The sequence below is a fragment of the Semicossyphus pulcher genome, unplaced genomic scaffold (assembly GCF_022749685.1).
Source record: "Semicossyphus pulcher isolate SPU_LCO1_2020_fin unplaced genomic scaffold, fSemPul1.0.p SCAF_18, whole genome shotgun sequence".
Taxonomy (NCBI): Eukaryota; Metazoa; Chordata; class Actinopteri; order Labriformes; family Labridae; genus Semicossyphus; species Semicossyphus pulcher.
The window spans coordinates 24,047,595-24,061,455 of record NW_027211691.1 but is presented as its reverse complement, the minus strand read 5'-3'; the positions used below and the strand labels follow the sequence as shown (position 1 = coordinate 24,061,455).

The window sequence follows — 13,861 nt, the reverse complement described above, 5'->3', positions numbered from 1 at the left end:
ACCTTTGGGGCAAATGCACCTGAACAAAAATACATCCCCTATAACACATTTAAACATACACATTAACCATTTGAGGCAGTAAACCTGCAACTCCTGTGTCCTTCGAGGTAAAATTAGCGTTTTTGTCAATGGGGTCTGGTGACTTTGAAGAGAGCAATCTAATCTCTGTTTCCACTTAAAAAACAGCATCTTACTCTTAACAAAAAGGGTTATTCTCTGTCGGGATCCTTTCTGTAATGTTGTCAGACACTTAGAATAACAATCTGAGCCTGTCAGTGGAAACAACAAGAACTTTTAGTGGACGAAATTTGCTCTGGCGCATTTGCCCCAAAGGATTACATTGCAGCCATTATAGCCTTTTTTGTGGCTGATAATTTCTGATAATAAACATTCACCATTGATTCGACAGAGGTTTAAAAATAGTATCAGACATTTTAAGTATTTCTTGACAATGTTTGGACCAAAAAATCAGACACATCACACATTAATCAAATAATTTCCTGTAGCAGTGATATTTCTGATACGTTTTATTGCATAATGATCTTTATTCTCTTTAAAACAATATTTTTGTGCGGGGAAATACATGTCCGTTGTGTCTACCTGAACTAAATTTAAGCAGTTTAGTTGGCGCAAAGCTCAAAATTAACTTGTTTAACTTGATGTTCCATGCAGTAGGAAATGCTGTCTCATGGGAATTGGTAATTGCTGTGGCTAATATTTCTATTTTCATATATTTTTGTATTTATTATGCGGCTTTTTTCCGTCCTTGACTCATAGAAAATGAGTTAGAAAGAAAATCGTGGAAAGGAAAGGAGTGAGGGGGAAGAGAGGAGAGAAATAACCTGCTGTAACGTATGAAGAATTGATGCAAAGTAGAGGAGGAAAAGCTCCTCGGTCAGAAGGAGAGAGGGAGAGAGGGAGAGAGAGAGGCTGTATGGGAATATTGAGCCACAAAGCATTTATGTCAGATCAAAGCTAATCCTTATCTTTGGGAAAAGGATTCAGTAATACCCTGAGCTGTTTCCCCCCCTCAAGGGCAGGTTTCTTTCTCTGCGCTCGTATCCCTCTCTCCTCACTTCTCCATAAAACTGCCAGGATTTCTCTGCGCTTTTCCTCGACTTTGACTCGGTAACGGTGAGGAAGAGAAACTAGGTCAGTTTGGAGAGCGAGCGAGGAGGCAGAGCGAGCGAGGAGGTAAGGAGGAGTGCAGGTTCTGGCCTCTGGACCTGACAGGCAGGAGGAGGGAGTGTTTTACCCGCGGGGGGAGCTGCTGCTGAGGGCAAAGGAAGGAGACGAACATGAAGCTGAAATCCACAGCCGATCTGACTGTGGAGTTTAACAGGCTAATGAGGATTCAGTCAAGTACTGTGGGGGGAAAGTGTTTGACCATCTGTCCCGTAAAACTCTGCATCCTTAGGTCACTTCCTGTCGTCTTACTGCTGACTGAACACACACATTTCACCTTGACGAGGCATCTCAGTTTGTCTACAAGTTAATTTCTCTCACTTGAGATCTGTATTTGTTAATGCACAAAACATTCAGACAGCAACATAGCTAAATAACCTACTGTCACCTACTGTTCTGCTGTCATGGACCCCTTGTACTAGGGAGCAAACATAACAATAGATCCTAGTCTCATTTAAAAAAACGTATTTCTCTTTCATTGAAGTCTTTTATTTTCAGAAGAAAAGAAACCTTACAAGACCACGGCCATTAGAGCCGCTCTGTGAGGCTAGAACAAGTGGTGCTATGAGCTAAATGCTAATCACAATACTAATGCAGTATGTTAACCATATTTAAATTTAGCATGCTAACATGTGCTAATTATCGCAAATCGTCCGCTAGGGCTGATGGACACGACATCCATCTGATGATGGTGCTAGATGGAAAAGTGATGGTATCATCAAACTGAGCATCCTGAGGTGGGCTTTGATCTGTCCACTACATTCCATGTCAGTACGATCAATCATTGTTAGAATACTGTATATGCTCAATATGGACTGTAGTGGGAAATGGCTCAGCAAGAATATTTAAATGACCTTCAAAGCAGATTGGAAGTCCAAAACTTCAAAACGTTTTTCTGAAATGTTCATGAAAGGGTCGAAGAATTACTTTTTTCCCCTCAACCCAGGGATACCAATTTTCTGTAGATTGCATAAGGCGAGGGATTGCAGTGGTGAACCATTAATAACTTATACTTAATTATACTTAATAAATGTACTAACCGATGGCAGAAACACTCTTTTTCATGAAGGAAGTACATTTTATATTTAAAGGAGCAATCCGTCTCTGTAAGTCAAAGCTGGTGTTCTCTGTAATCAATAGAAGCAATAATATATGAAATTGGCGCCATAGCTGTGGAGAAAGCTCGTAGTTTCGCCCATTCTACATTCCTACAACACCCAGCATGACTTGCGCCGCTCCCTCTGAAAGGAACGACCCAGCGAGAGACGCTGGAGTGAAATACTACCGCTTTCGCTGCAGGCAACGGCTCAGAGCAGAATCTGAAATACGACGAGAATATACCGGTGGATCGTCTCAAAAATCTTAGGGAGCGTGAAGCGTCCTCCAAAGTCACAGAGAGAAATTTAATTTTTTCCTGGCGTTAGCGCCCCATAATAGCATGACAGGACTGAGGTAGAAAATGTCCACAACTTAGGAAGCTATTTAAATCCAGAGGACTGGAGAGGTGCATCCCTAGAAGCTAGATATTAATAGTACCGGTAATGGTTTTAAAAGCAGGTTTATAGTTTTGAAAAGAGTTTGATGTACGACTGTTGCGTCTTTGACCTTAAAGAAATGGGTTCATTTGGCTCTCAGTATTAATCAGGACGTTTCCCCAGCAGCCGTTCTTATCAGAGAAACCTGGAGGAAACCCCAGGACACACCCAGAACTCGCTGGAGGGATTATTTTTTCCATGATTCCTGGGAATGCCTTAGTAGCAGAGCTATAGGACGTGGCTGTGGACAAGGGCATCTTGGCTACCTTGTTCAGTCTGCTGCGATGACGTCCTGGACGTCGATATAGATGGAGAAATCGATAAAATGTTTTCAGAAGGATTCAGGTTTCATAAGCAGCATCTATGCTCTAAATCCTAAACCTTGCTTTGTTGCAGTTATTTACACCGCCTCAGGTAGAGTCTCTAACCTCTCGCCTTTAAATGAACCAAACTAACAGAGTCCACACTGACCAAACTGCCCAGAGCTCGCCTGGTGTGAACACAGTCTTATCTGTCATTGCCACATCTGTCTCCCCACAGGGCGCCATGAGCGGTTTAATTGCCTGAGATCTTGTTTTTGATAAAGGACGGAGATGTATGATGTCGCAGGGCAATCAGTGGTCACCTTTCCCTGTTTTTATCACCTCTCTCCTCTCCGTCTCTCCCCCCTCCATCTGTCTCACTCTTCACTCTCGCTGTCTGCCCACGTTCTCGCCCGGGGGGACAGCGGCTCTGTCGAGATGGCAGCAGAGAGAAAGAGAGAGAGAGAAGTCTAGTCGTCTTTCGTCCTCAGCAGTTTTCACACTTGACAATTTGGGCGGAGAAAAAAAAACAATATAAAATCTGCAGGGCCCTGTTTGGTATTCATTGTTTCCCCGGTGCTATTTTGACAGGGTTTAATCATCTGTAAAAGCAAACCATCACTGCTTCTGCATGGATTAACACGGTAGAAGTGATTATGCAAGAGGAGTAGGAGGAGAAAGAAATTGTTTATGGAGTCTGTGGCCTGAAGGAGACGGTGAACATACTTTACACAGATACTGAGGCGAGGGGTCGCATGAACCCGCCCCGACTGCAGGCAGCTGGAAAGCATGATGTGTGCTGTACATAATAATGACTCATTAGGTCATTTGTGTTGCACACAATGTATCCGTCAGTCAGGCTGAACCTTAATGACCCTGCAGTGAGAGCAGGCGCCTGTAGAGTGACAGTTATCCCTCGGCGTTTTAAAATCAAATGTTTGTACGTCTTCAGTGTAACCGCGCTTGACCAGAATATGCACTGGTCAGTCATACAGTTGGCTCGATACGGACAGCTCACGCAGCACACCACTAAAGGACAGCAAGTCATTTTAGCACACAAGCTAGTTAGCTAGCTATCAAACGTACAAAGCTGTTGTTTGGATGCTTTAGCACCTAATAACTCATTTCGGGCTTTTCCATAACTCACATTTAAGTCCATAAAGTGAACACAGACATTAATATATGGTATTTGTACACAGTGCTCTGCAGCTCACCTCGAGCATCTCTCTTGTTTATCATGTATATCAGCTATAACTGAAAGGACGCCCTTGAGCCATGAATCCTTGCCTCCCTTGAATCATGCTTTTAGCGCGTTAGCATGCATGGCTAACGTCACAGCAGTTTGACAGTGTGAAAGAAAGGCAGCGTTACACAGTGAGGCGTTGCTTCACTAGAAAAGACCCCAACAACAAAACAAAGATGTTTCTGGTTAACCTTTGACGCCCGGGTATCGGGAAACAATAAGAACCAGAATCAATAAACAGAATAAGCAAATATATAACTCGAACAATACCCTGCAGCACCTTGAGATAGAGGTTAAAGTGATGCATACACAACAGTCTGAGGGGATATGGTTGAAGGGTTACAGAAAAAAGAAGTCACCATGTTTGATGGTTTTGATCTTTTTTTGGGGCAAAACTGGCAACAAGCATTTGCATTATTAACTGTTATTTGGAGATTTAGTTGCAGTTGCCGTTCGAAAAACAGCCTGTAAGAGTAAGAAACATGAATCTCCACAGAAAGTGTTTGTCGGCCTTTCTTATATCAGTGTTCACATCAGTTTTTAGTCCACAGAATCACCAAGGTGCAGTTTTTAACCAATGTTTTCTCTTCTCTTCTGTTGCAGATGATTGAACATGAAGAGCTGTGACGTCACTGAAAGGTCGTGGACTGACGTTGATCCAGCGTTGGAGCTTTCTTAGCTTCTTTTTGGATTTTAACAACCTTCTACAAACCCCTCTTTTACCTCTCTAAAAACAACCTGCTTTCATCTGTCAGTGAGTATTCTAAAGGACAGCCCACCCATTTTAAAAAATGGAGACTCTTTCCCAAGATTCAATCCTAGAGTGCCAGATCTGCTTTAACTACTACAGCCCCCGTCGGCGGCCCAAACTCTTGGACTGCAGGCACACGTGCTGCTCGGTGTGTTTGACCCAGATGCGCAGCAGCCAGAAGGAGATTCGTTGTCCCTGGTGCCGCGGCGTCACTAAGCTCCCGCCGGGACTGTCAGTCTCCCAGCTCCCTGATGACCCGGACATCATCACTGTCATCGCCATCCCTCACGCCTCTGAGCACACGCCCGTCTTCATCCGCCTCCCCAGTAACGGCTGCTACATGCTGCCTCTGCCCATCGCCAAGGAGCGGGCGCTCGGCCTGCCGGGGGAGCTGGGATGTCGCTTTCTGCCCGGCAGCCAGCAGAAGGGGGTGACAGTGGTGACGGTGCCCGAGCAGCAGCCCCTGGGCCTGGGTATGAGTCTGGAGAGCATGGGGGTGGGGCTGGAGGGAGTTGAGAGCGAGAGGAGAGTTACGGGCCCGGTGGGAGCCGGAGGAAAGGGCTCCACGTGGTCCGGCGTGTGCACGGTGATACTCGTGGCGTGCGTGCTGCTCTTCCTCCTGGGCATCGTTCTGCACAACATGTCCTGCATCTCCAAACGCTTCACTGTCATTTCCTGCGGCTGAGGGTGGGGGGAGGCTGCACGGACTGCTGCAGACCCCCTCTGGATTCCCCCAAATAGCCCTGCCTCTCCTCGGGGCCAGACTCTGCTGAGGAGAGGGGACTAAACTCACATCTCGGGCATCCAAGGAAACAACAGAGCGACGAAGTGAGAAACAGAAGAAGAGGGCAGGGAGGAGATCCACAAACAGTCTGCCATTGTGCCCCTTTTTTTTTAATATTGGGACTGAAATTGAAATGGAAATAGAGATACAAACCTTCACTTTCCCCAAAACTCCCATCCTCTTCGTGTCCTTTTATTTTCTCCGAAGAACAGTTTGGGAATTATTCCAGAAATGTTTTTGGCCAGCCGATGTGTTTCTGGCGAGGGGCCGATCCGACACTCAGTCACACTCACAGCCTTTGGATTGCCTGTTTAGTCTGTGGTTGGTAGAAGTACATCAGTTATCATAGTGTTGTTTAGCTGAGTGTATGTTCCAAGTGCGGCGCCTCCAGCTGGTGCAGCAGTACAAAGAGTTCGGACTTGGCTGCTCTCCGTTCTCAGATGCTGCGGGAATCTCACGTCCGGCATCATCTGGGAAACTTAAAATCAACGCAGCTTTTATTGAATTTTACTTTCTTGCACACAACCCGTTCCTGTTCAGAACCATTGTATGATGGTTCTCAAAAAAAGACACAACATGGATTGTATTGCTTCTTCATGCAAGCAAAGTACGGGCCAAAGTTAAAACATGGGGGGCTATTATGGCTTAGGAGTACAAAACGGTGCTGAAATATTAAGAAACAAAGAGACTGGTCAATAACTCAGCAACACTGACAAACATTTGATGTTTTCAGCCTCTCAGTTGTTAGCATTTGCTGTTTTTCCTGTTTTATATGATTGTTAATTCAATATCATTTGTAGCCGTTTGTGACAATTTCTCTTCTCAACAATTACTCTTTCATTTATAAAAACAAATATTAACAAACATTGGTTATCCATCAGCAAAATTCATGGATAACTTGGCAACTTTGTAAAGCTTGTAAAGTTGCTGTCCTATTTTGAATATGGAGGGCAACTTTGTGCAGCCTTCATGTAGCTGCTAGCTAGGCTATCTTACAAAAATAATTGTTTGTTTGAATACTTTATAAACAACTGGACAAACCTATATAAAAGTAGTAGTTTGACATTTTCTGAAGTACGCTTATCTATATTCTTTCCAAGAGTTAGATCCATACTACTCCTGCATCTTTGTGTCGCTCTAAAGCACAGAGGAAATTCATATAGCCAACTAGCTAGTGAGCTAGCTTAAAATAAACAGGGGCATAGTTAGCATGATTCTATACCATGTTAAAAAACCTGGAAACTTTGAAAACACCTCTAAAGCTCACTAACATTTTGTTAAAGCTATAGAAAATCAAGAAGTTTTATGTTGTGCTAGGTGCTACATATGCTACAGAAGTTAGCTTATAGCATCGCACTCTCCATAAACCACATCTTAGTTTCTTTTTTTTGTTGGACATAAACAAGATAACACAATTTTTTTAGCTGTAGCTCTGTTTTTGAACGTTTAAGGGGCAATGCTATCTGTGTCCCCTGCTTCCAAAACTTTTGGTTTTAGGGAGTTGGGAGCTACATGCTACATGAATTAGCTACTGTTCGCAACTCCCCATAAAACCACAATTTAAAACATAGTCTTTACATTACTATTTTTAATTTGTAAGCTTTGGTGGTGTCAGTAAGTAATTTTTAATTTTAAAGCAAGCCAGGGTAGCTGTTCCCTCTGCTTCCAGTCTTGCGCTAAGCTAATCTAAGCTAACCTAGCTAAGCTAGCCTAGCTTAAGCCCTGTAAATAAGACTAATATCCATCTCTAACTCTTGGTTAGAAAGCCAATAAGCATTATGTCAAACTGTATTATATAACAATTGAAGAATAAACTGAGGAAAATTGGGAATTCAAGGCAACAGTTGTGTTTCAGTTTTCCCTCCGATGCTAAGTGTGTTATCTTTCATCGATCAGCTGTCCATCTACTTTTCACCCTGACCTGTAGACCACCATCGCCCTCTAAACACAGACTCTCCAGCTTTGACCAGACCCTCGCTCCCAGGCGGCCCACACATTATCGACCCCCTTCATCTTAATATCGTCCTTTAATTTAGAAAGCGGGTGGATATGGGCTCAACTGTGCGATGGTGTGTGTTTTATGTGTGTGAGTAATGGGTCAGTAACGGGTCAGGAGTGGGCGGCGCTGCAGGGTTCCAGTTAATGACGACTGTATCGATTTATCTGCTTTTGAATATCTCTCACATCCGCAGAGATGGATGTTTCTCTTTCTTTTCACTTTTATATGTTGAGGCGAGCAATTTGTCTGTTTACTGTATTGTTAAAGCAATGGAGTGTGCAGTACACACAAACAGGGTGAACTCTTTTGTACAGCAGTCTCGTCATGTACAGAATGATTGTAATTTTCTTGTCTTTTTCAGATAATTTTTGTTTGTTGATATGTTTTACTTGGTTTGTATAAAGAGTCTGGTTTGAGTTTGAAAGAAAAGAAACAAACAGGACGTGATGTTCAGTACACTTCAGGGCACTCAGAGTGAACATAACGCACCAGTGGCACAAAAGGAGGAAGGTTAAATACCTGGCTTCACTTGTTTGTTTAAAGATAATCCTTCGCTTTGAAATACATCTACACATTTAATAAATAAGTAATAGAGGGACAAAGAAGTTTTCCTCTTTATTTTGTTCAAACTGAGGCTTTTTAATCTGCTTAATTTCTTTAATTAGCATGATTTTACCGCCTTAAACCAAAGTTAAAGTTTTCCTCCTTATTCAACCCAACCTTAATTTTATTTTGTTCATACTGTAGCTTTTTTCTTTTAATATTTCTGATCTGGCATCCAATATCAGCACGATTTCACCACTTTCAAGACTTTGGACATTATTTACAAGGCATCCATTTTCCTCTGACATCATGCTCAGGGTGGGAAGCTCAAATGCTCATACTGATATGTTACAGGTTGTAAGTCATACAGATTTTGGGTTTCTCACAATCCTACGTAATTCACAGCTTCCAGACTGATCACAAACTGATCCAGAAATTTTGGGTAACACTTTCTGTAGCTGAAAGCTAATTTTAGAGTTTGGAAGTATCAAAAGGAAAGGCTTAAATTCCTAGCTAACATAGCTAACTTGGGACGTATGGCTAGTTAACGCACTCACACGCAACATAAGGTTAGCTCACGTCAAATGTAATTATCTAGGAGACACATGAATGCTAGCATTGCCTGTTGTCTAACAGTAACTATGGGTTATTAAGTACGTTGCTTTACTTTGAAATATGGACCAATGTCCCAAAGGGTTTTCACTATTGATTGTAAGGTTCCCTACCATTATATGGCGTACAACCTGGAACACAGCAGTACAACTTTATAACAGCATTTCCTGAGTTTGAAGTCAGAGGAAAATGGCCGCTGTGTGAATATGGTGAATGGATTAAATCGAAACATACTGGAGTTTTTTGCAGCTCAAATCTTCCTGCAAAGCCATGTTCTGTTTTTAAAAGCGATCGGCGTACAACAGGCCAACTATTTGTTTTGCAAATTTAGTGAAAGACGAGACTGGAACACAGCAGTACTGATCCATGAGAGACGATCTGCTGGTGCTATGAGACGTTTTAGCTGAGAGCATTCGGCGCTCTGTCGGCTGTAAAGTAAAACTTGGTCATTTTCCAGCTCTTGAGGCTGAAGATGCTTTTTGGCATGTGGCAACCAACAAGAAAACTCTGACATAAAGAAAAAACCTTTTAAACAAAGTTCATGACGCTTTAGTTTAATACATTATGAAACATTACAGCAACTTTCTTACTTTATACTGGGTTTACAATTACTTGGTTGGTCGATGTATCTCTACCAGGAAACCCTTAAAATCATCAGTATCCCAATCAATCTTGTTTTAACCCCGCTTCCGTACTCAAATGGACATTTGATGCTGTACAACATTTTCCTGTTTAATCTGAAATTGGTGCTTCATTGGATCTTCAGCACAAAAAATCTTTATTTCATGTTTTTTTAAGCTATTTTTTGTTCACACCCATTTTTCCAGTTGACCTCTATGATGCCAACAGATTCAGCTGCAAGGAGATTTCTAACACAAAGCCTCTTATAACCTTCTTCCACAGTGGAAACCTCCAAATCATCGGTTTACCGTCATGGCGGGGATGTAGCCCAAACACTGCTAAAGCCATCTGTCTTTGATTCAGGGACATTAAACAGGGAATTTGGAGTAAATTGTAGCTTAAACAACTGGTTTAATTGGAGATTTCGTTCAGGAAACAAACCGGCGTTAACGGCACTAACATGCTCTTAATGATTTATCCACACAGCCATGATAAACGAACCTGTCTTTACACCTTTCCCTCTCCCAATCTATCATGAATGAGGGACTGTACGTGATGTAATAAGAGGTTTGGCCATCTTTTCGCCCTTATAGTGTCTGTTGAATGCTGATTTATTGGTTTATTGATTTGAAGGCGGTAAAATCCCATCATTGTTTGGAAGCAAACACTGGAAAACGCTGTCATGCATAAAACCAGGCATATACATCCATATTGTCCTTGTTATATTTAACATTCGCCAATAAAAAGGTCACAAAGGATGAGACTGAATATTCTCTACACGCGTGATCTTTAACAGAAGGGTGTTTTCTTCTTCATATTTCAGTTTCATGACATTTTCTTGTGATTTGAGAGAATACCATGCCTCCTGTTCTCCCTCCTGCACCCTGTAAAGGTTGATTTTTCAAATCAATAACTGCCCTGTGCCACTTTTTTTTTAACAGAAAGAGCGACGACTGTAGAAGCGTAGAAAGGAGGCTTGTCATTTCTGTGCCTGTGTGTTTGTAAAAATGCCGTGAAGTTCCTGTTGTAGTTTCCTGTTTGTGTCGGGTCGACGGCGGCTGACGACACAGGCAGCAGCTGTTTTTTGGTGAACTATTAAAGCAAAAGCTCTGAATACAAACGAGGACTCCAGCAGCTTTTATTTTGAAATAACAAGTGTTTTATTTGGCTGTTGCAGCGGTCACATAAATGTCCTTTTAGTGGAGAAATACTGCTTGACATTTATTGGGTGAAATCCAAAGAAACACAGATAACCTCCTCCTCCAAAAGAAATGGACTCCACTGAGAGATAAAAAGCTTATTTCTTGTAGCTTTATTCATCAAAGTCACATCGTTCATGGTTGAGTGAACTTGGTGGAAAGCAGGCTCTCTCTGTTTACCCTCAGGAACCTCTTTTCGCCTCAAATATTTATTGATATACTGTGCGGGAGGTAATTAACGCTCCCCAGGGACCAATTGCCGCCCAGCCTCACTGCAGAAAAACACCTCTATACCTCCCAGGCAGCTGCTAATGATGACCAGCACACTCACCATGGACTGCACAGCCTCCACCAGCCGGCTCTATCCACTCCTAATGATGGGTCCTTCATTTTAATGACTGCGGAATAGGGTCTGTTTTCAAGAGTAGTATGGACCCCTCAATTTCCGGATTTGTTATTAATTCCAGTATTTGCACAAGCTCTTTGCTTTTCTGCTAGTGACTCGATTTCATGCTCTTATGAAAAGAAGCTTTTTCGTGTTATTTAAAGGTCGAAGACACAGAAATATTAAAAGACCAAAACCTGTTGTAGAGCTCAAGCTTTAGGTCCTTTTTATATCACATTAGCTAGTGACGTAATTTGTCAAAGTAGAGAACAAATCCACTCAGCTTTTATCCAGAGATGACATTAGCAAGCATACAAGCTAAGGGTAGCATTGCTAGGCTGCATGGATTTGCCGCTGGTTGCTTTGAAATGTTTGCCGATAAACTGATTTATACGCAGCAAACCTGCCAGATCACGTTTACAAGTCTGCCATCTCTCCATGAACCTCGGGACATTTTGGGCTGCGAAGGATGCACCCAATGGATCCTTCATAGCCGAGGAAAAGGAGGATGCATTTGTCGGCCACATCTGAAGGAGCCCTCGAAATTGGACAGCCTTCGAAACGCCGCTGTGACGCAATCAGCCTTCAAATTTGTCCTTAGAAGGATTCAGCCCCTGAATTGGGTATTTTTGCTATGTTAGCTGTCGAGCAAATGTTAGCGAGCAAGCTGGCGGGCAAGATTAACGGGCAAACCAAATAAAGATCCTCTTATAAATCAGATGCCCTGCCCATATACATCAGAGTTTTCTCACATTCTTGTTCTGCTTTTAGAGTTAGACTCTGGGTTGTTGGGTACCTGTTATTGGTTAATGTTAGCTGGTGTTAGCAGGGGCACACTGTTGTTGCTTTAGGGGAGCTGAAGAGGGTAAAAGGCAGAGGTGGGAGTAAGTCACACGTCTTACACTTCAATTCACAAGCAAGTCCTGAGTCACTGTGGTGAGAATCAAGCGAGTAAAGTCAAGTCATTACTCGACTCGATTAAGTCACAAGTCAAGTTGTATGAAATTCTGATTTTCTACTCCAGTTTCCACATTGAAATCATTTGAAAGACGGCTGTCATGAAAAGTAGAGTTTTTAACATAACTCCTCCTAAATAAACAATTAAACAAAACGTTACCTGGTTATAGGGCCCCGAATTAGTCCCCAGACTGTCTTTTCCAAAAACCTCTTCTCACTAAAACACATAATTTATTCGAGGCTAGGCTAACACAGCTTAAACTTAATGTAAGCTTTCTAGTTCACACTTGACCGGCTGATAAATTAGCTGAACAGACACAATTACGTGCCTTTCTTTGTGGGCTTTAAAGTGACGGGAGCGCATACCTTGCAAACCACCGTTCTTTTCTTTTTATAGTCATCCATTGCAGTATGTTAGTAGTATGTTAGTATGTTAGTATGTTGCTGCCTCCGGTGTTGCCTCTGCTGCGTCCTGTAGGTTGCCAGGTCTGCGCGCATTGCATTAAAAATCATGTTTCAAAATGTAACGTTAAAAATGCAAATATGAAAAATTTGAGACAAAGTGAATTTATTTTCCCAGGATATGTATTATAATGTTATTTAAACCCACTATTATCCTTTACCTCTTCTCTAATCGATTTCCGGTGATACTTTTATCAAATTCACTCAAAACATTCTTGCGTAAGTCAGTATCATCCTTGTTTCTGCTGCTGATAAATAAAGTTTGAGCCCATCAGTATTCAGAGAAAAACTCTTCCCTGGATGGATCAATAACTTTTTTTTTCACTCCTGCACACCAGCAGAATAACGCACCTTGAAGATACACGGTAATTCAGTGACATGCTACATAAACTCTTCCCACACAACAAAAACAAAACTCAAATTTCCATATTCTTCTCATTTTCTTTGAATAAGAATTTGTGCAGCGTAGAGAATGAAGCGTTGCAGATCTGAGGAAGTTCACAGCAGCCTGTTTGTGCGGAAAAAAACCTGAAAGTTGCAGCTTTGATAAGTTTCTTTTCAGCTCCAGTATATAACATCTCTGCAGCTTGTCAACATGCAGTAATTATAAGTGAGTGCAACTTTTCCCTCATGCATTAATCCGTCTACCTAAGAGACAAGATTCAAACTCAAGAACTAAAGTTTCTCACCTGCACGGCCGATTAATTGCTTATTTTATCAAAGTCCCAAAGTCAGACGTCCCAGCTTCCTCACTGGAACGTTGTATTTAACGCCAGGAACTATTTTCTTGTATCACTATAGAATTACGCTCTCGAGGATGTATCATGTATTCTTGGCGTAAGCTTCGGGGACAGTCGTCTGTTTAAGCCCGGCGCCAGATGAGAAAAAAAGTTATGGTTCCTATTTGTAGGAGGCAGCGTTGGGTGACAGGGTGCAACAGAGTGAATAAAAGCAATATCAATTTTTCAGAGAACAGTCCTACAGTATGTCAGGCAGCTGAAACTTAAATATTTGAAAGGATTAGAGGACAAAGTTCTGTGTTGCAAGTTTCACAAAGATGGAGTCATAGAGCGAGGGAAAAAACGGAAGACATTTAACCGCCTGTGGAAGGAAGCTGTTTTGATTGTCCTGTATCTCCGAGAGGGAAGGGGGAGAAGGGGTCTTTTATAATACACTTACAGAGCCTGCCAGTGTATGTCACCGAGGGGTGGTAAGGTGTTCCCAATAACCTACTCTGACGCCTCCACCACCCGCTGTAGGTCCTTCTTGTCCTCTGCTGTGCA

The 13,861-nt window shown here is 42.3% G+C and overlaps 1 protein-coding gene across 1 annotated transcript in view; it reads left to right on the top strand.

Moving 5' to 3' along the window:
- rnf152 (ring finger protein 152) overlaps window positions 1-10,695 on the top strand; it is a 58,832-nt gene extending 48,137 nt beyond the window's left edge. The window contains exon 3 of the mRNA XM_069667613.1: window positions 4,869-10,695. Within this exon, the coding sequence (XP_069523714.1) occupies window positions 5,057-5,701 (645 nt within the window). The 5' untranslated portion in view covers window positions 4,869-5,056 and the 3' untranslated portion in view covers window positions 5,702-10,695. The remainder of the gene's footprint in view (window positions 1-4,868) is intronic.
- The last annotated feature ends 3,166 nt before the right edge of the window (window positions 10,696-13,861 follow it).